We start from the raw sequence: 24,356 nt of genomic DNA on the forward strand, positions 1-24,356 counted from the left end.
GGCCAGGGATGTTGCTAAACTTCCTACAATGTACAGGATGCCCCTCGAAATGGTAACAGTGCCAACGGGGGAGTTGTTTGGGGATGATGTGTGAATTTTCCAGGGCCTGGTGCAGCAGTGGGTACTTACTAGGTGTGGGTAGAATGGTGTCATAGGGGAGCAGCAGCGTCCCTGGTTGGGTGACATCACTGGGCAGTCAGGTCCCCGGGGGTGGGCATGAGGATGGAAGATCTCAGACCGCTAGTGAGGTGTTTCTCACCATCCTCATGCCCCGCTGTGGACAGGGCACCTTGGGAGGTAGCGAGCAGCTCACCTGTGGGGTGTTCAAGTGAAGCACGATGCCCGTTTGTCAGGGATGCTCGTGAACAGAGTCCTGCTTGAGAAAGGGAGCTAAGGCTCAGGCCAGAGGCCCTCTACCCACCTTCTCGTTCTCAGATTGATGAGTTCATAGACATTCAGACCCGGAAGGGGCCTTGGAGATCCCGGACTTGGACTCCTCCATTGTGTGGTGGGGAAAGTGTGTTGGTGAGAGGTTGGCAGACTTGTCTGAGAGCCTGTGATGCTTGTGGGCACAGCTAAGACCGTACTCCGCGTCTCTCCATGTCTTCAAGTGGTTTCTCCACTTGGCCCACTGACGCTGTGATTCCAAGAAGAATATTGAAGAGCTGGAGTTTGCAGCATTTTCTGGTTTTCTGCAAGTGTGGCTCGTTGTGGTTGCAGGCTTCAAAGCTGGCTTGCATCCACGGGAGACGGCACAGTGAGGAACCAGTCTTACTAAGAAGCCCCCCTGGCCTGGCTCAGACGGAGCTCTCCCTACCCCCCTTTCTGGTGGGACCTCTTGGTGAAAGCCTCCACGTAAAGTCCTCGTGAGCAGTGTACTCGCCGTGTCCTCACCAGATTCGGCTCACAAGGCCTCGTCCCCGGTCTCCAGCCAGGCCCACCTCTAGCAGTTTGTTCTTCTCCCCACCCCATGAAGGCTCAGTTGCAACACCTCCAGCTGGAAAGGACTTCAAAGTCACGGCTCTGTCGTACCCATGTCAGGCCCATCTCCAAACCCCCAGATCCCCTCTCAGCCTGGTGCCTGGCTTAGGCTGTTTAATGTTTGTCGAATGGATGAATGAGCACATGAGTAACGACGCTGGGCGAACTGTCGCTCTGTCTTGACCCCTGCAGGTCAAGGACATTGTGGGCTATAATTCTTTGGGCCACTGCTTCTTCACGGAAGATGGGCCAGAGGAACGCAACACTTTTGAGCACTGCCTCGGCCTCCTTGTCAAGTCTGGAACCCTCCTCCCCTCCGACCGCGACAGCAAGATGTGCAAGATGATCACGGAAGACTCCTACCCAGGGTACATCCCCAAGCCCAGGCAGGACTGCAAGTAAGCACCTCCCTCTCCCTGCCCTGCACCGCGCCGGGCCTTTGTGCATGTGCTCACACGACTTCCCAGCCCAGGATCTGACTTCTCACTCCTGGGTTCCCGAGTGGCTTAGACCTCACAGCCCTTAACCACCCAAGGCTCTCAGCTGCTCAGACAGAGGGCAGGAGTGTGTTTTCGACTTCTCCCTTCTCAGTGTGCCTCACGGGCATCGTTTTTGGCCAAAGATAACCACTGTTCTCGGGCTTTTCCTGAGGCCACACGGTGCTCCTTTGAGGAGAGGAAGCGGGCTGCCACCTCGGAGCCCACAGCGTGTACACGTGGGCACCAGCTGCACTGGTCTGTTTCTTGACATGAGAGAGTCAGAGACAGAGAGAGAGAGAGAGAGAGAGAGAGAGAGAGAGAGCAAGAGAGGGAGAGCTTCCCGTACAGTCAACCTTCTGGGTCCAGGGCCTCTCCCTCAGAGAGAGCCATTTTTATGGGTTCTCCTGACTTATATTTCTTCTAGGGTCCATCTCAGATTTAACCCACAAACGTGCTTATACCTTCAAGAGCCATGCCCCATTCAAATTCTGAACGTGTTAAAGGCATAAATGCACCCCAGTTTAATGAGAAAACTGGGTTTCAGATGAACAAATCAGGGGGCATCTCAAATCACTGATAAGAGGCTCATCAAAGCAATGTTAGAGTCCCTGACATGGGCCACCCCTCCGCCCCGGGCAGCAAGATGGGAGCCAGTAGCCCTCTGTCTGACGCCATTCAATCTCTGCCCCCCGCCCACAGTGCTGTATCCACCTTCTGGATGGCCAATCCCAACAACAACCTCATAAACTGTGCTGCTGCGGGATCCGAGGTGAGCGGAAACATCCCTTTTTTGGGCGGGGCTGGGGGAGAGGAGACGGCCGGGGCCAACCCTGAAAGATGTGTGCCCTGAGCCCCCAGTCTAGGTATCCACGCAGTCAGGCTTAGCGTGAAGAGGGAAGAGCCAGCTTGGGAGGCAGATGGACTTGCTTTTAAGTGATGCCTCTGGCCCTTCGTCACACTGGTGATCATAGCTAACGAGTAAGCAGTAGCATTATTAGATGCCTGGTACATCAGTGCTCTAAGCTCAGATTTTTTAATTGTGTTTTTCAGACTTTATTTTTTGTGTGTGGTATGTACACAAGCTCATTTACTTTTATTTATTTATTTTTGGCCATGCCACGCAGCATGCGGGATCTTAGTTCCCCATCCAGGGATTGAACCTGTGCCCCCTGCTTTGGGAGCATGGAGTCTTAACCCCTGGACTTCCAGGGATGTCCCATAAGCTCCAATAATTTAATTCTTGTGTCAACCCTATGAGGTTTGTACTATGGTGGGGAGGAAAGTTAGGCAGGGACATGCACAGGATACAAACACGGTATTCTGTCTACACAGCCCTGCCCTTACCCACCCCTCCGTGCTGCTTACCTTCCTGGGGAGCAGGTCAGGTGCCGTCTCTGGGCCTCAGCTTCCATATCTGCAGAATGAAAGGGTAAAGCCAAGGACACTCAGGAAACCCTCCCATTATGTGTCAGGAAGGGGAGATTAACCCTGGCAGTGACTCTGAAATCCAGCCATTTGGCGCCCATGGCTGATACAGTAGGACCACAGAAGGGTTTTAATAATCAGGATGGACGCCCACCCCCCAAAATATATCCGCCTCAAACTTCTCGCTGTTTCCCGCGGGTGTGTCTGGGAATGGGCGTTGGGGCCATTTGGGTGATAGCGCTAGGCCCACCCCTAGTTTGGGCCATCCAACAAGAAGCTCCCTGGTGCTGAATTCTGTGGCTTTCCCCCCATGTCCTCCTCCACCAGGAAACTGGATTTTGGTTCATTTTTCACCACGTACCGACGGGCCCCTCGGCCGGAATGTACTCCCCAGGTTATTCAGAGCACATCCCACTGGGAAAGTTCCTTAACAACCGAGCACACTCCAACTACCGGGTAAGTCCTTCCAGGCCTGCCCGCCCGCCCGCCCGCTGGTCCTTCTTCCCAGGCCTGCACGTGATGAGAGCCGGAAGAGCCACAGCTCCTCCTGGCAGCCCCAGAGCTGGGCCCCTGAGTTCGATTTCGCAGCTCACTTGGTGGGGATGGGAGCGGTGGTGACTCCGAAAAGCCAGGCCTGATCTGTGAGCTAGGGAAGGTCAGGACCTGGTTCTGCAGGAAGATGAAGGTAGCGTTAGCATCCTCTCCTCTGGTCGCTTTTTCTTTCTGGGAAGCGGGTCCTCCATCCATGCAGTGCTAGGGAGGCAGGTGGAAAACAGACATTTCTGTCATCTTCGTTTGCTCATCAGTAGTTCTGTGTGTCCAGCACCAAGCGAGGTGCTGGGGAAAGGGACTGGGCTCTCGGGTGTGTCAAGGGCCCCCAGTTGAGGACAGCATCCAGACCAGAGTCATGGGCACGTGGGAATGGAGCTGGGAAGCAAGGCTGAGACCAGAGATGCCGTGCTGGGGACAGAGGTGGTCTTGGGGACGCAGGGGCAGTGTGCAGGTAGAGGCCCGAATGTCAAGGCTGTTCTTCTGGTCCGCTCCCTAGTGGTACAGATGAAGAAACAGAGGGTCCTAGAGGAGAATGGATGCATTCAGGGTCGAAACCAAAGAGACTCAACTAGGGAGAAGCCCGTGAAGATGAGAAATAATTTCAGAATAGACCTGTGTATACAGCTAGGAGGTGGGGTGTGCCTGGGAGAGCCGTCTCCGTACAGAGCAGGTGCAGAGGCTCTGGGGGCTGTGGGAAGCAGGGGGCAGTACTCCTTGTCGAGATCCCTTCGTTGAGAAGCCTTCCTATGAGCCGCAGGTAGGCCACGCAGTACCCGGATGTTTGGAGAGGTTGGAAAGGGCAGGAACGCGTGAGGGAGGATGGTTTCCAACAGGGAACTAGGCAAGGACTCCTGGCCACAGATGGAGGGAGGGGCCCTCGGGGGTGGCAGGGTGGGAAAGGAGCAAAGAGGATCCTCGAGCCGGATGGATTCTGCTGCCTGGATTCTGGATGGGTTCTGAGCCAAGGAGGAGCCCCGCGCGTGGTGTTCACACCTGGTGAGCCCTGACTCCGTGCCACTGTGTAAGGGTCCTGCTCCCAGACTCTTCACATGGCTTCTCTTATTTGGTCCTCACAGCAGGAATTCAATGTTATCATCCCATCTTACACAGACTGCAACTGAGGCCCGAGATTTACCCGAGGTCCTAGCTCATGAGAGAACAACCGGGAATCAAGTCCCACTTCTCTTGACTCACATCACCACTGCTTAATTAGAAGTCAGTTGAAGATCACAATAGCCAGTGTCCAGTTCTGTAAAGAAGAGATAAGGAGTCCAAGCCTCCCTAGGAGGCCAAGGGAATCCAGCCCTGAAGGCGGACTGAATGGGGCCTCACTGGGCAGCCTCACCCCCACTCACCCATGGCTGACAAAGTGGACACCTTTGGAGCCAAATAAGAAAGCGAGGTTCTTTCCTTGGGTCAGGCGACAGCCAAGACAAGACTGGGGAAGGCTCCCAGACCCCTGCCCCAAGGTAAAGACGGGACTTAAGTTCGGCATCTTCTTTGCATCACTGCAGACACATTTCCCAAGAAATCATATCTGTCATCCTTAATTTGGGGCCTGGGCTTATAACTGCCCAATGCAGTGTGAGTTTGGGGCATGGACTTCGCCGTGTGGCCTTGGACAAGATACTTAACCCCTCTAAACCTCAGGGTCCTCATCTGTGCCTCCAAGAGGACACCTTATTCCAGATTTGACTTGAGCAATGCAGAGCAATGCAGGTTCTTCACCTCCCTCGTTGCAGACCCCCTACTTCTATTAACGCGTCCTGAGAGCGAAGCTGGTTTCACTGGAGCATTCGAGAGTACGCAGTGAGGCTGGGTGTGAGAAGATGCCTGCAATCTGCTGTCCGAGCTCATGTGTCCCTGAATGTCCCCTCTCCCCAGGCTGGCATGATCATAGACAACGGAGTCAAAACTACCCAGGCCTCTGCCAAGGACAAGCGGCCCTTCCTCTCCATTATCTCCGCCAGGTAATTCTATGGGCACGTTCTATGTGCTGCGCATGGAGCTCGTTGCTGGGTGTACCATGGTGAACATCTGAGCAGGGCCAAATCTGAGTCAGGGCTGAGGCTTCAGCAGCTGAAGGGAAAAGAAATTCTGAGAGGTTTCTAAAAAAATCAGCAAAATCCAATACCTGCTTTTTGATAAGTTGACAGGACTGGCCAGGGCCCCAGCAGGTTGGACCAGGATAAAAAGGTGAAGAGAAAAGAAGGGAGGAATTTCGCTATCAATTTAATAGGAAGGAACATTCAGATTGTACCTATAAGTACATCTGGAGCTCAGCCCAAGGCCAGGAGCTACTTTTAAGAGATGCTGTCAAAACCTCAAGGTAGTTAGGAAAATCAGTACCCTTTAAGGAGACCAAGTGCTTGGTCTGTGTCAAAAGTGGGTAACACCGGGGGCTTCCCTGGTGGCACAGTGGTTGAGAGTCCGCCTGCCGATGCAGGGGACGCGGGTTCGTGCCCCGGTCAGGGAAGATCCCACATGCCGCGGAGCGGCTGGGCCCGTGAGCCATGGCCGCTGAGCCTGCGCATCCGGAGCCTGTGCTCCGCAACGGGAGAGGCCACAACAGTGAGCGGCCCGCGTAACGCAAAAAAATAAATAAATAAATAAAAGTGGGTAACACCAATGACATGATCATGTCCATGGAAGACATGACGTGGAAGACATCAGGAGCATCCAGGCTCAGTGCTCCATTTGGTGGCTAAGATGTAGAAGCCCAGGAAAGGCACCAGGTCAAGGTTACCCCCAGGGGAGTAGAGAGCTGGGCACCTCAGACTCCCCTTCCCGGCCACAGGGCTGTGTTACATGCCAGGTTTGGGACTGGCTGTCTGAACTTCCTTCTGTGATTTGACCCCTCCTTGGGGCGGCGGGGCTCCCCAGTGGTGATGATAACAAGAGAAGTGACATGTCTGTAGGATGCTTGGGGCTGGACCCTGGGGAAAAGACCTCTGACTTCCTCAGCAAGCTCAGGAAGTTCCCTGCAGAGCCCAGGGGGTGCGAGTCGGTTGTTGTTTAGCCCGAGTCTTCCGGGCACCATAAGCAGAGAGAAACTCACTGCCCAGAAGGCAGTCAGTTCAGTGGTCCCCCCAACACGGCCACCTGTGCCCCCCCGTGCTGTGTTCCAGATACAGCCCCCACCAGGACGCCGACCCGCTGAAGCCCCGGGAGCCGGCCATCATCAAGCACTTTACTGCCTACAAGAACCAGGACCATGGGGCCTGGCTGCGTGGTGGGGACGTGTGGCTGGACAGCTGCCGGTGAGTATGGCGTTGGCACAGCGTGGGACGATGCTCCTCCCCCGGGCAGGGGACAGACATGAGCAAGACAGAGAGAGGAATCCAGACATACCGATGTTTGACCTTCTGGTCGCCCACCCAGGCAGAAGCATGGAATGGCAGTGGGCAGTGACCCAGAGAACCCCCTAGAAGCAGCATGTGGCTTCAGCCCACCATGCCAGGGGCTGTGGGGCATGACTTGCCCCCAAATAGTCACTGGGCTTGGCTGTAAGTCACATAACTTGTCATATAACCAGTCAGCGAAAGGAAGGAAGGAAGGAGGAAGGAAACCGACACTTTCTAGGCACCTACTGTGTGCTGGATCCTTGGTTGCGTTTATTTCTTACCATGTTTCTTGGAGATATAAATTCTCATCTCCATCTTAGACAATGAGGCTCAGTTGAATGAATTTTCCGAAAGGTGAATAGTTGAACTGGGACTTCAAATACCAGCACATCAGACTCCAAGGCGCAAAGGAAAAAGACAAGGAACACCGAGTTCTGATATAAGGTCCCCATGGAGAGCCACGGCCCACACTGGACAAGAGCCAGAGGGACCGGCAACTGAGTTGGGACTTCCTCTAAAGGAGTAGCATGAAATGTTCTCCTCAACTCCCTTTACTGTTAAAAAATGGGAATCAGAAACTCTACATGGGAAATAAGTGTATTTCTCCATTTTATCATGGCCAATTAAAGGAGAAGTGAAGGGAGACTTGCTTGTGAAAGGAGCAAGAGGAAGTGAGAGTGTGTGAGGAGAGAAACAGATTTCACACACACGCTCACACGCTCACACGTGTAAAGGCTTCTCAGGAAAGCAGAGGCCTGGGCAAGACAGACACTGACCCATGGATGGACCCCAGAGAGAGCCAGACACACACAGGGATGGAAAGGGAATGTCGCTGGCAGAGAAACGGGGGCGGGTTTTTTTGTGGGGTCAGAGAAGAGAGGAAGGGAAAGAAGAGGATTTTGAGAGTTTTGAGGAGAGGGGAAAGGGAAGAAGAGAGCCTCTTCTGGGCTTCTGAAGGGCATTTAGGGTATCAGACGGGAGGCAGGCTTGCTCTCATTGGCTCTAGAGAGCAGAAGTTGCAGATCTGGGCAGATTTCCACTCAGTAGCAGGAAGAACTTTCCCGCAACACAAGACGCTAGTCAATGAGAAAAGCTGCTCATCCCTAGAATAGAGGCCCAAGGACACTTGAGAGAGAAATTAGGCAAGAGGTGAGTGAAAGAGGAAACAGATGGGGGTCAAAGCTAAAATTCTCTGCGGTGTTCTGCCTCCAATGAATGTCTAGATTCTGGCTTGCTGGAAGTTCAGGTCCCCGTAGAGGGAGTGGATGCCAGACTTGGGGCCGAAAGACAAATTGTGAAGCGCTCCCCTGCCAGCGGGGGTGGATCTTCTAACCCTTCCCCAGCCTCCTTCCAAGGTAGCCCAGAATCTGGCTGGTGCAGAGGTTGTCGTCCCATGAGTGGGCACAGCCAGGGGCTGAGAGAAGATGGGGATCCCTTGAGAAGCTTTGAGCCTTTGGCCATGGTGTCCATTTCTTAGGAAGGTCGCTCCAGCAAACCACTCCATGGGTGGAGGCACTCCTAGAAGTGGGAGGGACAACTAATAAGACGGCAGTAGTCCAGAGGAGAAGGAATTACAGTGAGAACTTAGGTGAAAATGCGCTTCGGGAGAGTGAACAGGCTTGGGTGGACGGTAACTGTTTTGCTTTATGTGTGTTAAGTTTGAGATGCTTTTGAGATACCCCCGTGGAAATACACCAAAGTCTGGAAGTGCAGGGGGGAAGGGTGGCTGATTTTAGAGTCACCAGCAGACTGGTAGGGGTGGAGGCTGTGAGTCTTCATGCCGTCCCCAGGGGCACAGTGCAGAATAAGAGGACCTTGGGCAGAGCACTGGGGGACAGCGGTGGTAAGGAAAAACCATGAAGAGCCTGGGAAACAAAAATCAGGGAGTCCTGGGAGAGAACTAGAGAGCACAGGGCCCTGGAAGATGGGCCTTGAACGGTGAATTTGAACTGGATGGGCTTCAGACAGGGAGAAGTGCACGCGTCCCGGAGGACGGGGAACAGGGTACGCAGAAGCAAACCGGGAACTAGGGAGACTTCAGGTGGCCGGGACCCTCCCTGGAGCAGAGGGAAAGTGCATTCACTTGGGCCTGAAGCATGAGGGCAAGGATTTGGCTTAGGTTTATGGAGGCTATGAAGCCACCAGAGTTTCGGAAGCAGAGAGTCGCACTTCGAGGGGATGTTCACCCCTGGGACAAAGGAAGTGAAGGCAGCCGCCATATTTGGACCCACGGTCCACGGCAGTGCAGACCCAAGGCTCGGCTCAGATTCTGTGGGACCCCTTATCACTCACAACCAGACTTCCTCCAGAAGTGTGCTCCTCCTGGCCTGCAAAATGGACAACGGCCAAAGGGAGCTGACGAGATCGCTGCAGTGTAATTGCAAACTTACTTCTCAGGGCCAACGTCCGCCTGACTTCTGGGAGACTTAGAAATCAGCTATTAGGGTCCTTCCTGCTGTGGCTGAAACAGTGATGAGGATGGCTACGGGCAATGGAACTGCATCCATGTACCCCCACCGTTACCCAGGGCGGGCTGGTCCTGAGGGTAGCAAGACCTTCCACGTCCCTTTGGTCCAGTATCCCACTGAGCCCTGGAATCACAGGTGGGGGTGGGGTGGAGAGGGAGGCCCATGGAGTCCAGTCTGAACGCTGCTAATGCAACGTGGCACCAAACGCTGAGAGCCCCTGCATTCACTCTTTTCTCTTTGGAGTCAGACACTGTGTGGGTGGGGATCTAGGCGATCCCATTACGCAGAATGTGTAAGCCTGCTCCCTCAGCAAACCCGGTGCTTATGCAAAGACCCCTCCCCTACACAGGATCCACGGTATGACACCAGGGCAGGGAGGAGTCCTTCCCTCCACGACTTCACTGACTGTCTGCTCTTGTCCCCAGGTTTGCTGACAATGGCATTGGCCTGACCCTGGCCAGGTAAGGGCCAATCATTGCCCTTGGCACCCTGTGGGTTGCTGTCTCTGGACATCTCATTCCAGACATCTTCTCTCTACAGTGGTGGGACCTTCCCGTATGATGATGGCTCCAAGCAGGAGATCAAGAACAGCTTGTTTGTTGGCGAGAGTGGCAATGTGGGGACAGAGATGATGGACAACAGGATCTGGGGCCCAGGTGGCTTGGACCACAGCGGAAGGACCCTCCCCATAGGCCAGTAGGTTTGCAAGCATGGCAGCTTCTTTGTTCTGCGTGGCTTAACCTAAACGACAGCAGTGGAAGGAAAGATGCTAGGATGTGATTTCTACCTGTTGACTATGAATTCCTCTGTCCTCTACTGGTCAGAGAAGTCACTGAAACAACTGAGATTAACCAGCAGGGGGGTGAAATCTAGAATCAGAGAGAGAAGTCAAAAAACTGTGTTGAATATGAGTCAACAGGGAGACACAGCTGTCAAAACATAAAACGTTGTTCTGAGCTACGTTAACGGGAATTTAGCGTCCAGGATGGGCGACCATGGCTTCCTCTCTCCTCGGACAGCACCCACACTTGGAACATCTCGTCCGCCTCTGATGGTGGCAGAGTGATAGTCACACTCAGATCGGGATCTTCAACCAGAGGCTGGGACCAGACTTGGGGGAACAGCCCAGGAGATGCTGTCACACATTCTCAGGGCTGCTGTGCGCATACAGGATGAAACTCACTCTGTGTTAGGGTTAGAAGTGGTTTTGTGCAGGAAGGAGTTTTCTAGCAGTCAGCTTTGTTAAACAGAATAGCATGCCTGTCCTGGAGGGTCACAGGCTCTCTGTTGCTGGATGATAAGCAGGTGGTTGGAGAGGGAGGGGGTGACTTGGAGAGCTGACACACCAACGGAGCAAAGGGACTTGGTTAATTCCTCGGAAAGCTGCAGCTTGGGTCAGTGGTGAGGAAGTCTCTCCTTCTGATGGTGTTTCTGTTCAGACAGGAATTCAAGCCAGAGAGCCACAAGCAGCAGCGGGCTAAGATTAGCCCTTTCTGCCCCTCTGAGCTTTTTCCTCTTTCTCTAGGAATATGTCCTTCCTGCCTCTACAGGTAGGACATAGGCCTAAACTCCCAGGCCTAGTGGGATGGGTATCTTTGAAAAGAGTTTGCAGAGAGAACCACAGTCTCCTTTGGCATGAGTGATCCAGAAGCCCTTGTTCCTGTCTAGCCTAAGTGGTGTAGCAGTCCCTTCAGATCATTTTTATGAGCAACGCTGGGTTTGCATATTTGGGTTTCTTTGCTGAGGGTTACCAGCCTCCCCAGGGCCAGAATGTTCTGACGACTTCCAGAGGTGAGTTTGTTTATGGAGGCCTGACAGCTTTGTCAGACTCAGGCAGGTCCCTCAAACTGCATTTGTAAGCAGGAGCCCAGGACCCCACGGTCCTGATCGTGAGGGATTCATCCTGTATGGGCCTGGGTCGGGGTCCAAGGGTAAAGTAAGCACACAGTTTAAATATAGAGCTAGTGAGAACGGGCTGTCCCTAAGATACCTTAAATGGAAAAATGCATGGAGCCACTCCATGAGATCCAGGATTCAAGGCGATGACATTAATCAATTACAAATATAAAAATACAGAAATACCAGAAGCCCTTGGCACACCGTGTGCTGCAGGCACATTGCCGAGACTGGTGCTACCAGGCCCTTAGGGAGCCGTATCTGGTGAGGGGAGCTCAGCGCTGAAGTAGGGACCAGCTGGAATGTGACTTCTCCCCATAGATTGCCCTTTTCTGCTTTCTTGTCCCTCTTTCTGCCCTTTCTTCTTTATGTTCACCATGGAAGGAGAAGGCCCTGACCCAGAAGTAGAGATACCAGTAAAAGCATAAACACTGGGCTTGAAGAATGAGCAAGCCTAGCTTTGGGGCCAGGCCCAAAAAGGATCGGCCCAGCCAGCCCCTCCTAGGCCCTTGTTTCCCACATCCTGCTCAGGAGTCCGTGGCAAAGGAGAGAGGCATCTCGAGCACCCTGTCCCCTTGCTGGGCCGAAGGCAGAATTTCCAAGTCCCCAGTTCTCCTCCAGCCCCTCCTATAGCTCCAGCTCCAAGCCTTTTGCCTCTTCCTCCATCTTTCCCTGCCTCTGGGGTATCAGGCCCTTCTAGGGGTCCCCTGGCAGTTCACAGTCTTGCCCTCCCAAGGGGGCCTGCCCTCCCTTCTAGGGATGCTTGAAACATCACCAGGCAGGTATTTTTCCATTTCATTATCACCTTCCATTCTGTGTCCTTCCTCTCCCTAGTTTCCCAAACCCAGCATACTGCCAATCGAAAGGCTTACCCACAGAGAGGAAGCTCATCTGGGTCTTAATCTAATTAAATTGTTACAGCAACTGAGACCAAGGCGATAATGAGTAAATGGCTCTACTCTCCCAAGGGACATGATACTGGCTCTCTCCGGTAATATTTATTTATCCAATGCCTCTTCATAGGATGGGAATATGTGGGGAAATGTTTGTTTTTTGGTTTTTTTTGCGGTACGCGGGCCTCTCACTGTTGTGGCCTCTCCCGTTGCGGAGCACAGGCTCCGGACGCGCAGGCTCAGCGGCCATGCCTCACGGGCCCATCTGCTCCACAGCATGTGGGATCTTCCCGGACTGGGGCACGAACCCATGTCCCCTGCATCGGCAGGCAGACTCTCAACCACTGCGCCACCAGGGAAGCCCTGGGGAAATGTTTGTATAGAGGACCGTCTCTCAAACCCCAAGCCAGCAGCTAGACATCCATCTCTCCATCCATCCATCCATCCATCTAATAATTCATCCAGTAATCATTTATTGATATTTACTGTGTCCATAAATGCTCTCTCAGTGAATTAATTAATGCATCAATAATGTTGTTAGAGGGGGAGTTTTGGGGGTGGGAATCAGGAATGGTTTACCCAGAAGGTCTCTTACCATCCACCTCGGAGGGTGTAAACAATGTTGAGGCACAACATGGCAATCAGCCTGACATCTGGCTTGCTTAACTCCATAGGAATTTCCCGATCCGAGGAATTCAGTTCTACGACGGCCCCATCAACATCCAGAACTGCACTTTCCGCAAGTTTGCAGCCCTGGAGGGCCGGCACACCAGCGCCCTGGCCTTCCGCCTGAACAATGCCTGGCAGAGCTGCCCCCATAACAACGTAACCGGCATTGCCTTTGAGGACGTCCCGGTGAGTCCTCGAGGCACCAGGGCGAGCTCCCGGCAAACCCAGACCTTGGGCGGTGATTCACAAGTCCCTGCGGGGCCTGGAGTCTGAGCCGTTGCCACCACCGCAGGGGTTGAACATTCTTCTCCAAGCAGGCTGGGCCACGTCCCAGGTCTGTCTGCATCCAAACTGGAAAAGTACAAGTGTAGTTTGCCCCACAGGTCAAGTCTGGGTAAATGCCCCCTTGCCCTCACCCTGTTCAGAACCCACCCAAGCCTCAGAAGGAACTTTCCACTGCCCTCAAGGTTCTGAGGCTCTGGTCCTCCAAGGCTCTTGGGTTCGACCTACCGAGTCTGGTGACCGGGCCACTTCAGTTAGCACAATTCATCTAAAAAAAAAAAAAAAAAAAAAAAAAAAACCCAGCAATTCCCAAAGGAATCGTTGCTGAAGATGTTCTGTTTAATTTCTCCCGGAGAGTGGAACATAAACAGGGCCCTCCTAGCCCTAGGCAGACAACAAGTTAGGAGCCGGGGTGAGGAGGTCAGGACAAAGGGCTGCGCTTTGAGACGAGGCGGGTCCGGGGCTCCTGGTGCCTTTGCTCTGGGTTACAGCTTGCCCAGACCTCCCTTCCTCCTCCAGCCCTCTGCTCCTGCCCTTTCCCTGTCTGCCCAGTTCCTAGCAGCCTGAGGGAAAAGATGTGAGACTCAAGTTACTGAACTTCCTTACTCAGGCCACCGAGGGCCTGAAAGAGGTCAGTCATGGAAATCTCCAAGGGCTCATGTTGAAAGACTGACTTCCTGAAACACACCGCACACTCTCACACATGTTCTCTCTCCCGCATATCCACGCGACATGTGTGTGTGCGTTTATTATACATGTATATGTACTTTCTCATACATTCACTGCCACTCAGCCTCATTCCCTCTCCACATACACACCCTCAGACACACACCATCCACGCACACACGTGTGCACACACACGCGCTCACGCACACACACGTACACGCATTCACACCCACTCGCGCGCGCACACACACACTGTCACACGCACACACTCCTGTAGCTGCCTCCCCATCCCTGCAGTGTTTTGAGCCACGTATTAGAGCTCTCTCCAGGGTCACATGCAGCAGCCAACCCTCCAGTGCGCAGAGGCCAGAATAACGTGCTGGGTCTGAGAGCTGAGGCACAGTGGACGTTTGGCTGTTTCTCTGGCTCCGTCCGAGAGCTCAGCCATGCGCTGTCGTGTGCTGCCCCGGAGCATCTTTGCTTTGGCTGGTTTGTAATGTCTGGAAATCGGAAACTTCGCCCTGGCCTGACAACAGCTGCTACTTCCCTTCACCTTCTGGTCCAGCCTCACATTCCTGGGCTGTGTTTAGATTACTTCCAGAGTGTTCTTCGGAGAGCCTGGGCCTTGGTTCAACCAGCTGGATATGGACGGGGACAAGACGTCAGTGTTCCATGACGTGGATGGCTCCGTGTCCGAGTACCCTGGGTCCTACCTCACCAAGGACGACAACTGGCTGGTCCGGCACCCAGACTGCATCAACGTTCCGGACTGGAGAGGCGCCATCTGCAGCGGGCGCTACGCACAGGTGGGGATGCAGGGCATACCCCCTCAGTGTCACCAGTCACTCACTCATGGGACAAGCACTGAGTGAGAGCCTACTGCATGCCTGCCTCGGTGCCAGGCCACAAAGGGACATAGGTTTCTTCTTCATTCTTCTTTCTTTCTTTTTATTTTTTTCTGGTAACCCAGTAGGATTTTCAAAAAGTCCAAGTGAAAACACTTTGTAAGCAGAATGCTTAGAAAAAGAAGTCAGACTTTGGCACCTAGTAACTGTGTGACCTTGGGCAAGTTACCTAAACTCTTGGAGTGTCAATTTCCTCATCTGTAAAATCAGGATAATAGTTGAACCCTTTTAATGAGCACGTAGAGTGCTTTACCAGCCCTCTCCACCAGAAATACAGTGCAAGCCGTCCGGGTGATCTTAAATGTTCTAGTAGCCACGTTGAAAAGGCAAAAGAAATGGCTGAAATCTATTTTAATAATAGACTTTGTTAAACTCAATATATTCAAAATACTGTCATCTCAACATGTAATCCGTATAAAAAAATCATTAACGAGGCACTTTACATTCATATGTTTTTCCTGTTCTAAGTCTTCGAAACTCCCTGCATATTTTATACTTACAGCCCACTCAATTTGGATTCAAATTTTCTACAATTAAAGTAAAAGCTAGTCCTACCAAAACAATAAAGCTATGTTTAATTATTTAGCTGGAAAACTATTTTACCCCACTTTTGGTTGGAAATTTAAATTAATTAAAATGAGATTTAAAGTTTGGGTCCTCAGCCACACCGGCCACATTTGCAGTGCCCAGTGGCCACATGGGACAGCAGGCTGAGTCAGTGCCTGGAATGTGAAAATATGAGTTACTGTAGCATTGTTACTGGTGTTATGTGGAAGGAGAGCTGAGGACTAGATGAGCAAGGGGAGAGAGCCCCCGAGGAAACGAAGAGCTGTCAGATCAGGAGGGAAGCGCATGAGCCCAGTGACCCCCGAAGGGGCAGGAAAACGTAGGAATGAGGAATCCTCACAACCATCCCGCCGGCAGGCATTCCTCTCACCGCTGTGGGCGGCAGCATCCCGAGCATTAGGGAAGAGAGAAAGGTGGACTTCCCTGGTGGTCCAGTGGTTGAGACTCCATGCTTTCACTGCAGGGGACCTGGGTTCGATCCCTCAGGGAACTGAAATCCCACAAGCCCCGAGGCACGGCCCCCCCGCAAAAAAAGAGAAAAGAGCTAAAAGTGATTTCGGGTCTGGGGAGGGACGGGGCAGGGGGCTAGTGCCAGTGAAGGGGAAGGGCCATGGGGGGCAAGGTGGGCCCCTGGAGGCGGGGCCGTGCTGGGAGCGGGTGCCAGCGGAGGCGGGAGGGATCGTTAGCAGGAGGGGGGCACAGAGGAAGGCAGGGGCCCGGGGCAGGGAGGTCCAGGGTATTTCTTTCCGCAGTAGAAGGGGAGGTCATGCAGTGAGAGGGCAGAGAGCAGGCCTGAGCTGGGTGGCCCGCAGAGGGTGATCAGGTTGGGAAGAGGTGCCGTGGAGACTGGAAGATGCTGACAGAGGCGTGCGGAAGGAGTGCCAGGTGGTGCTGCAAACCCAGTGGAGACTGTAGACGGAGCATGGAAGGGGCACCGTTCTTCCTGGCTGCAGGACTTTCTCAGCCCTGCTCCAGAGCCCTGCAGAGGAGGCGGACCCGTGGAATGATCCAGGCCGAGGCATCTGCTGCATGGGTGGGCAGGGCAAGGGATTTGATGCTACGGGAGCGAGTGGTTGACCTGATGGTCTAGGGCAGGTAAGAAGGGAAGTAGAGTCAGAAGGAGCTGACAGATTGGGGTCATGACCTGAATAACTAAAGGCTGACCAAACCCTTAAGGCTTGCAGGCACACTGCGGGCCTTATAGCATCCCTGATTCAAGGGCGAGACATCCCATGTGGAGCCTTGATCCTGAGCTTCCCTCCCACCCTTTCTTTCTGATACATCGCTTATTTTCTGCCAAAAGGGGCTAATTGTTAGTTAGAGCTTGCAGGTTACCATACCTGGCTACTGGTGAATTATTATTAATAATCTCCTCCCTCCACTTTGCAGCTTACAAAAGGCTTTACTATACCTTTAAATTCTTATACCCATGACACCGCCATACTAGGGCAGGGTTGAAGTTTCTCTTCCCATTTTATATGTGATACAACTAGAGGGGAAGATAACCCCTTTCCAAGGGCACATTATTGCATCTTGATGCGATGGTCTCTCTTGGCCACAGCTACGGGGATGTCACCTAATGAAATGGGACAGGTCCTAAAACAGGACACAGTGTTTTATTTATTTTAACGAATGTTTTATTGAAGTAGAGTTGATTTCCAGTGCTGTGCCAATCTCTGCTGTACAGCAAAGTGACTCAGTTATACACATACAGACATTCTTTTTTCTTATATTCTTTTCCATTATGGTTTATCCCAGGATATTGACTATAGTTCCCCGTGCTATACAGTAGGACCTTGTTGTTTATCTATTCTAAATATAATAGTTTGCGTCTGCCAACCCCAAACTCCCAGTCCATCCCTCTCCCTCCCTCCCTTCCCCTTGGCAACCACAGGTCTGTTCTCTATCAGGACACAGTCTTTTAAACCAAGGGTGGCCCAAATCATCCAGGCTCTTTTGTTTTGTCCCTTGGACTCAGTGGCTGACAGTCTTGCTTTCATATTTGTCTCTGAAATGAGATGCCATTCATCCCCCGGTGTGCAATGATAGCCACATGGACTGGCCACACAGGCCAGACACTGAGAATCAGAGGGAGAAGTAGGCAACACATCAGGCTCTTTCTCAAATACAGACAGGACAGCAGCCGGTTAAAGGGGAGTTGCATTTGCAGCAGAAGTGTCATAAAACTCTCTCCCTTCCTCCTCTTTCCTGATACCCCTCCTTTTCCAAAGTTCGCTGACTGTTAAGCAGACTCCCCTCAAGTTGCCACTGGTCTCTCCTCTACACTTTTTTTGAAGATGTACAGAAAGCGTTAGCTGGATTGCACAGTACGGCTCAGGCTGCATTCACCAGCAGAAAGATGCCCCCTTATTTGGCCTTCTTTCATTCAAGCTTTCTAAAAAGGGCTCTGTGAAGAGAAAGTCCTTTTGCAAGTGTAGTCTGTAGTCAGATGCTAACCAGACGCTCTTGGAGTAATCCCTTGTCATTGCCTCATTGTGTGTTTCCTCTCTGGGCTTTAAAAGATGTACATTCAGGCCTACAAGACCAGTAATCTGCGAATGAAGATCATCAAGAATGACTTCCCCAGCCACCCTCTCTACCTGGAGGGGGCTCTGACCAGGAGCACCCACTACCAGCAGTACCAGCCCGTCATCACCCTGCGGAAGGGCTACACCATCCACTGGGACCAGACAGCCCCTGCCGAGCTCACCATCTGGCTCATCAACTTCAACAAGTGAGTGGGTGCCTGGCCAGGAGCAGTGTGACATGGGGACAGCTGCTCTGGCTGAGCTCAAAGCATCAGTGATAACGATGCCTCGTTGCAAAGCCCTGGGCTTCCCGCTCGCAGACCCTCAGGCTCGCCCACGTCATCCCTGCCCGAGGATGGATCTAGACGTGACATCACTCAGTGGTTAAGAATCAGAAGACCTGGGTTGAGCCCCCGTTCTGGGCGTGGGTGACCCCGGGCAGGGCACCTCACCCCTGGGAACCTTAGTTCCTTCATCTAGGAGATGGGGATAGTCTTACTCTGCAGAGCTGCAATGGGGATCGAGTGGGACAGTGTTTGGCAGGCGTTTCACCCAGGACCTGGCTTTACGAAGGGCTCAGTACATGGTCAAAAATCCCTGGTGGCTCTTGTTACCATTTTATGGGGGGGGGGAAGGGGGCGGGAACAAGGCTCTGCGAGGTAGAGGGATTAAGCTGAGGGCATCTGGAGAGAGCTTCATGTATTTACATTCACGTATTTTCTATGCACGTCGTTAACTTGCCACAGTAGTCCCGTGAGACAGACAGACATCAGTTGCAGAAAATGTTACCCGAAGAGCTGAAATGCGCCCCACAGTCAGGCTGGACCAGGAAGGGGCTGAACCCAGGTCTTACAGATCCTGGCTCTTTCACTCCAGCCCTATTGAAAGAACGTTCATTTTTCTTTCCCCCAGCCAACGATCCACATAGAGCACCCAATGCAGGCCCTGGGGACGCCCCACCGACCCCTCTCATTCACTGCAGTCACCGTTTCTCCCTCTCTCCTTGAACACTTTGTGACACAGTCATTACCAACAGCAAGCATTCTTTCAAAAATTCCCACTGGAAAGTGGAAGTGCCATTTGGTGGAGAACGCTTTGGCCTCTGGCCAAGGCACACGAGGAGGCCCTGTGGCCTGGACATCCTCGCTTGTAACCTGACTGCACTTCCGATTCTAGGGGCGACTGGATTCGAGTGGGGCTCTGCTACCCCCGGGGCACCACCTTTTCTATCCTCTCGGATGTTCACAATCGCCTGCTGAAGCAAACGTCCAAGACGGGCATCTTCGTGAGGACGTTGCAGATGGACAAAGTGGAGCAGAGCTACCCTGGCAAGAGCCACTATTACTGGGACGAGGACTCTGGGTGAGGAGCCCCCTCTTGGCTGCAGGAAAGTGGTCATTCTCATGCTGTCCCCCGGCCTTTCCAATAATCCTCAGACCTGCCATGCAGTTGGTGCTGGTTAACGCAGGATCCTTTCCTAGGCACTTCCATTCTCAGACAGTTTGTGCCATCCACCAATGACATTTTTAAAGCTGTGACGCTTTGGGAGTAAAGTAAGCACTCTATTAATATACACATGGATTGTAGTGAATATACCTGTTTCAGGGGGAAAAAAAAGGGAAAGGAGTGAATCTTAGAACTGAGAAAATGTGGTACAGGACCTCAATTCCGTACAACTCAGTCGGAGCACATGCTAGCATCCCTAATTTAGGGATGGGCAGGGACTTCCCCGGTGGCCCAGTGGTTGAGACTCCCCGCTTCCACTGCAGGGGACACAGGTTTGAGCCCTGGTTGGGGAACTAAGATCCCGTGTGCCGCGCAGTGCGGCCAAAAAAAAAAAAAAAAAAAAAAATTAGAGATGGTCAAAGAAGGTACAGGATAAATAGGAATGCCTTGCTCCAGGGACACCGCACAAACTTGGCGCGGCTAGTTTTGAGCTCACACCTATCTGTAACCAAAATCCTCCCCCTTTTGCTGAACTGCACTAGGTTCTATTCAGCAGGGATCTAATGGGGACAGAGTACTGTCCCCGGAGACAGTGAGCTATTTGGTCGCCTCCCCTGAAAAGAGTATTCTAACATCTGCAGAATGCCAGCACGTCTCCAAAGCGGTGAAGCTGTTGCTAGCCAGCCCTCCGGGGACTAAGGGTAAAGGACTGTTTTATGGCCATTTTTTCCATTCTTGTAGTGAAATCAAGGGTAATGAGATAGATAGAAGATGCTTAGACATATCTATAAAGGTAGGGCTTTATCGGTTTGATTAAAGGAAAATTCAAATTTGAAAGTCAGAAGCGTAAGTAAAAATGTTGGGGGGCTTCCCTGGTGGCGCAGTGGTTGAGAGTCCGCCTGCCGATGCAGGAGACGCAGGTTCGTGCCCCGGTCCGGAAGGATCCCACATGCCGCGCAGCGGCTGGGCCCGTGAGCCATGGCCGCTGAGCCTGCGCTCCGCAACGGGAGAGGCCACAGCAGTGAGAGGCCCGCGTACCGCAAAAAAAATAAAATAAAAAAATAATAATGTTGGGGTTGGGGAAGCAGCAAGTAGCACCCCTTTTCCCACATTAGTTCTAAGCCAGTGGTGGAGCAGGCACGACAGCAGGTGAGGAAGGAACTGTCTGTCCTACTGATGATGGAGCTGCTGGGGAACAGATCTTCCCAATGCTGTCCCCGAGTGCACCTACCCAGTCCCAGGCAGCCCTGAGCAACCGAGGCCCCCCACTCAGAGCCCAACTCCCAAAACTTAGGGTGCAGGGGGAGCAGACCAGAGTCCGCCTCTCTACGGGCTGACCTATGTACCCCCATCCAGCAACCACACGAGTCACTCCACTTCCCCTGGGAAGACATCAGTGAGGGGATGGGCCGGGGCCAGGAGTGTTTAGAAAAACCCTTCCATGTGAAAACCAGAGGGGGAATTAAATATCCTTCATACAACAGCAGAAACGATCAATATTATGATTTTAAAAATGGTAATAAGGTGAAAGTCTTCATAGCACCACCTGTGCATGATTTCTTCTTTTATCGATAGGATCGTGAGAATTGGGATGTTGCAAAGGTGTGAATTTTTCAAACGGAAACGGCCACTGAACAAGTTGAACCTTTTTGATCAACACATTTAAAAATTTGCGATTTTCCCCCTTTAAGCAGATTTTGCTGCTTAATTCAACCGTTTTGTTGGTGGCTTAGTTAATCATACCTATTGATTATTATGCTGCGCTTTAATTCAATGGTAGCCTTAGGGACTGTGGGCTGGGTTACAGGATGTCTGTTGCCTGTGTAAGAGCCCAGAGTCTTGGGCTTTGTGAATTCTTGGGCTGTTTTCATGATCTTTCTGCCTTACAAATGTGTTGCTCTTTCTTACTCACATTCAGAGCACCTGCTTTCAATGGCTACCTTCTATTCTGCTGTGGCCTAGGACACTTGATAAGCAGCTTGTTATAATTGGGGGTAAAATAAAAAGTAAGTAGGCTACAAGTGAAGGGGTCCCAAAGTGTGAAATATATTTCACACCCTGAGTCACCTCTGTAAATCCTTCAAGGTTAAAAAAAAACCACTCGGGTGATTTCATCTGCGTCCTGGAGTTTGCCAGATGCCACCTAAGCGAGGTATTGCTAAACTATACGTAAGTGTAGGATTCAGGTGCACGGCCATCAGTAGGGCTGCTCTGAAATACTACCTGGTCACAGCCAGGATTTGAGCCCAGGCTTACTGACGCCAGGGCTTCCCAGTCCAGCTGACTAGGACACATCCATGTCGAAGGTGAGGATTAGGGAGGGCAGCTGCTGTCTGGAAAATAAGGAGTGGGAGCTAGATGGTCTTCTAGTGCCCTCCAGTTTGGATAATTTGATATACCATGACAGCGGGGAAACCTGAACACTGATAGTCTTGTGCAGAAGCCCTAGGAACAGAGGCTCTGGGTCTCTTTCCAGGGTTTTGCTCATGACCTTGTCCCCTGGGGTGGTTTCTGACCTTGTGTGGGAGCCTCTGGTGGAGAAATGATGACAGGCAGCACTGAACGGGCTTTCTCCTAAGCAGCTCAAAGCTTCCCCCGCCCCATGCAGAGCAGGGAATGCAGAGGAAGAAGCTCTGTTCTCAGCCGGGGCAAGAGATCCCCCAGCAGCTCTTCCATACGAACACTATATTCTATTCAAGGGTTGCTTGATGTCAAGAAACGTAAAACCACTCAAGTGAACTCAAACAAAGTGGAGGTGTTCCTGAGAGGGAAGCAGGGCATCTTCAGGAAGTCATCCCAGCTGGGCTTCCTGGGCTCCTGTGCTGAAAACAGCCAAGCCCTAGGGACCAGATGGCCCGCCCAGTTCTGCTTCCCACTTTCTCCTCACATTCACACACGTTCCCTTGGTGAGCATTTTCCTCACCAGGCACAGGGTTGGGATGGAAAATCCCAGCTCTGTCCCCTTTGTGCTGTGTGGTCCTGGCAAGTCACTTCACTTCTCTGAGCCATTGGGATCTGAGAAATTGGGATGATAACAGTGCCTGCTGGACTGGATTGTCTGAGGATTAAATGAGATAATATGTCAGTTTACAGCATGTGCATAGCATGGCATAGAGTACGTGCTCAGAAAATGAAAAGTGTCAGTGTTAGCTTTTTCTTCAATGCATTTGTTTTTAATTTCTCCAACCACATAAAACCTTGTGGTAGGACTTCCCAGGTAGCGTAGTGGTTAAGAATCCACCTGCCAATGCAGGGTACACGGGTTCGAGCCCTGGTCCGGGAAGATCCCACATGCCACAGAGTAACTAAGCCCATGAGCCACAGCTACTGAGCCTGGGCCCTAAAGCCCATGAACCACAACTACCGAGCCCGCGTGCTGCAACTACTGAAACCCGCGTGCCTAGAGCCCGTGCTCCGCAAGAGAAGCCACCGCAATGAGAAGCCCACGCACCACAATAAAGAGTAGCCCCTGCTCGCCGCAACTAGAGAAAGCCCCCGCGCAGCAACGAAGACCCAACGCAGCCAAAAAAAAAAAAAAATTAAAAACAAACCCCAAAAAACCTTGCGGTAGACACATCCATTTTGTAGGGCCCACCGGCTGTAATCACTGTGGCCAGCACGTAGTTCTGGGTAAATGCCTTTGGGGGAGGAGGGTGTGGACACCAAAGGGAACCACCCGCTCTGCTCCTGTGCACAGGCTGCTTTTCCTGAAGCTGAAAGCTCAGAACGAGAGAGAGAAGTTCGCCTTCTGCTCTGTGAAAGGCTGTGAGAGAATAAAGATTAAAGCTCTGATCCCAAAGAACGCCGGCGTCAGCAACTGCGCGGCCACAGCCTACCCCAAGTTCGCGGAGAGGGCCGTCGTGGACGTGCCGATGCCCAAGAAGCTCTTTGCTTCTCAGCTGGTGAGTGGCCGACAGCGAGCCCGGGCCCTCCGAGGGGGCCCAGACCCCATCAGCGTCCTCTCCAGACATCTTCTCCGCTCCTTAGACCGTCTCCCGTGACCGGGGGTCGGGGGCAGTGAGGGGGAAGACCACCCATCGGGCCGTACACTTGACTCCACAAACCTGACAGCCACACTGGGTTTTGTTTATTTTCCAGACGACCAAGGACCACTTCCTGGAGGTGAAGATGGAAAGTGCCAAGCAGCGCTTCTTCCACCTAATGAACGACTTTGCCTACATCGAAGTAAGCAACCCTCACCCCTGCCCAGAGGGGCTTTGCTCACTGAGACGTGGTGTTAGTTTCCTAGGGCTCTTGTCACAAATGACCGCAAACCCGGTGGCTTAAAACAACAGAAACTTATCCTCTCGCAGTTCACAAGCCAGAAGTCCCAAGTCAAGGTGCTGGCAGGGTTGGTTCCCCCTGGAGGCTCTGAGGGAGGGTCCGTTCCAGGCCTCTTCTAGCCTCTGGTGCTGCCGGCAGCCCTGGATGTTCCTTGGCTGTAGCGGCGTCCCTCCAACCTCTGCCTCTGTCTCACATGGTCTCTCCCCCATGTGTCTGAGCCTTACACCTCCCTCTGCCTGTAGTCCTTATAAGGACATCTGCCACTGGATTTAGGGCCCATCTGAAATCCAGGATGACCTCATCTCAAGATCCTTAACTTAATTACCTCTGCAAAGGCCCTAGTTCCAAATAAGGTCACTTTCACAGGTTGCAGTAGACGTATCTTTGGGGGAGGCCGTCATTCAGCCCACTACAGAGGTTTGCAAGGAACTGACTGAAGTGAGCTTTATGCTTTGAAGAGCCGCACCGGTGACCTCTGTCTTCAGAGTCTGCGTGGGAACCCCCCGGGGCAGGAGAACCTCGGGGCTCTGCTGCCTTTGGGACCCCCTGCATCACACTGTGTGCTGCTTGTTGTCTGCAGGTGGATGGGAAGAAGTACCCGAGCTCGGAGGATGGCATCCAGGTGGTGGTAATTGACGGGAGACAAGGGCACGTGTTGAGCCAAGCCAGCTTCAGGACCGCCATCCTGCAGGGCATCCCGTGGCAGCTCTTCAATTACGTGCTGGCCATCCCCGACAAGTGAGTGTGCGTCTCTGCGTCGGGAACTGGCCGATGGCGCCGCAGACCCCTGCCAGAGTCCCCCTCCCTGTCCCTGAGACCTTCAGCACAGTCCGGTCTGAGAAGGCTTGGGGAGTGTCCACGGTCTGCCCACACATCATGGGTGCTGGCTGGGAAGCTTCCCTGCCTGGTGCCTCTCCCTTTGGGGCCAGGGCCATGGTGAATGTAGGTCAGGCTGAGGCGGACGGTCTACC

The 24,356-nt window shown here is 52.7% G+C and overlaps 1 protein-coding gene across 15 annotated transcripts in view; it reads left to right on the plus strand.

Annotated features, from left to right (window-relative positions):
• The window catches only part of CEMIP (cell migration inducing hyaluronidase 1), a 161,862-nt gene that overhangs the window by 129,810 nt on the left and 7,696 nt on the right, over positions 1-24,356 (plus strand). For 11 of the 15 annotated variants that reach the window (XM_089906691.1, XM_089906696.1, XM_089906698.1 and 8 more), the window contains 14 exons: positions 1,174-1,379; positions 2,160-2,229; positions 3,213-3,341; positions 5,322-5,407; positions 6,566-6,697; positions 9,675-9,710; positions 9,790-9,945; positions 12,713-12,893; positions 14,246-14,461; positions 17,650-17,861; positions 18,832-19,017; positions 22,799-23,003; positions 23,200-23,286; positions 23,966-24,123. In XM_089906691.1, coding sequence (XP_089762817.1) covers positions 1,174-1,379; positions 2,160-2,229; positions 3,213-3,341; positions 5,322-5,407; positions 6,566-6,697; positions 9,675-9,710; positions 9,790-9,945; positions 12,713-12,893; positions 14,246-14,461; positions 17,650-17,861; positions 18,832-19,017; positions 22,799-23,003; positions 23,200-23,286; positions 23,966-24,123 — 2,060 coding nt within the window. Of the gene's footprint in view, positions 1-1,173; positions 1,380-2,159; positions 2,230-3,212; positions 3,342-5,321; positions 5,408-6,565; positions 6,698-9,674; positions 9,711-9,789; positions 9,946-12,712; positions 12,894-14,245; positions 14,462-17,649; positions 17,862-18,567; positions 19,018-22,798; positions 23,004-23,199; positions 23,287-23,965; positions 24,124-24,356 lie in introns of those variants that run through there. The other 4 variants (XM_089906695.1, XM_089906697.1, XM_089906699.1 and 1 more) reach the window with 4 other exon arrangements.

This window comes from Delphinapterus leucas, chromosome 2 (assembly GCF_059928025.1).
Source record: "Delphinapterus leucas isolate spDelLeu-1000000601 "Yukka" chromosome 2, BTC_Dleu_Yukka2, whole genome shotgun sequence".
Taxonomy (NCBI): Eukaryota; Metazoa; Chordata; class Mammalia; order Artiodactyla; family Monodontidae; genus Delphinapterus; species Delphinapterus leucas.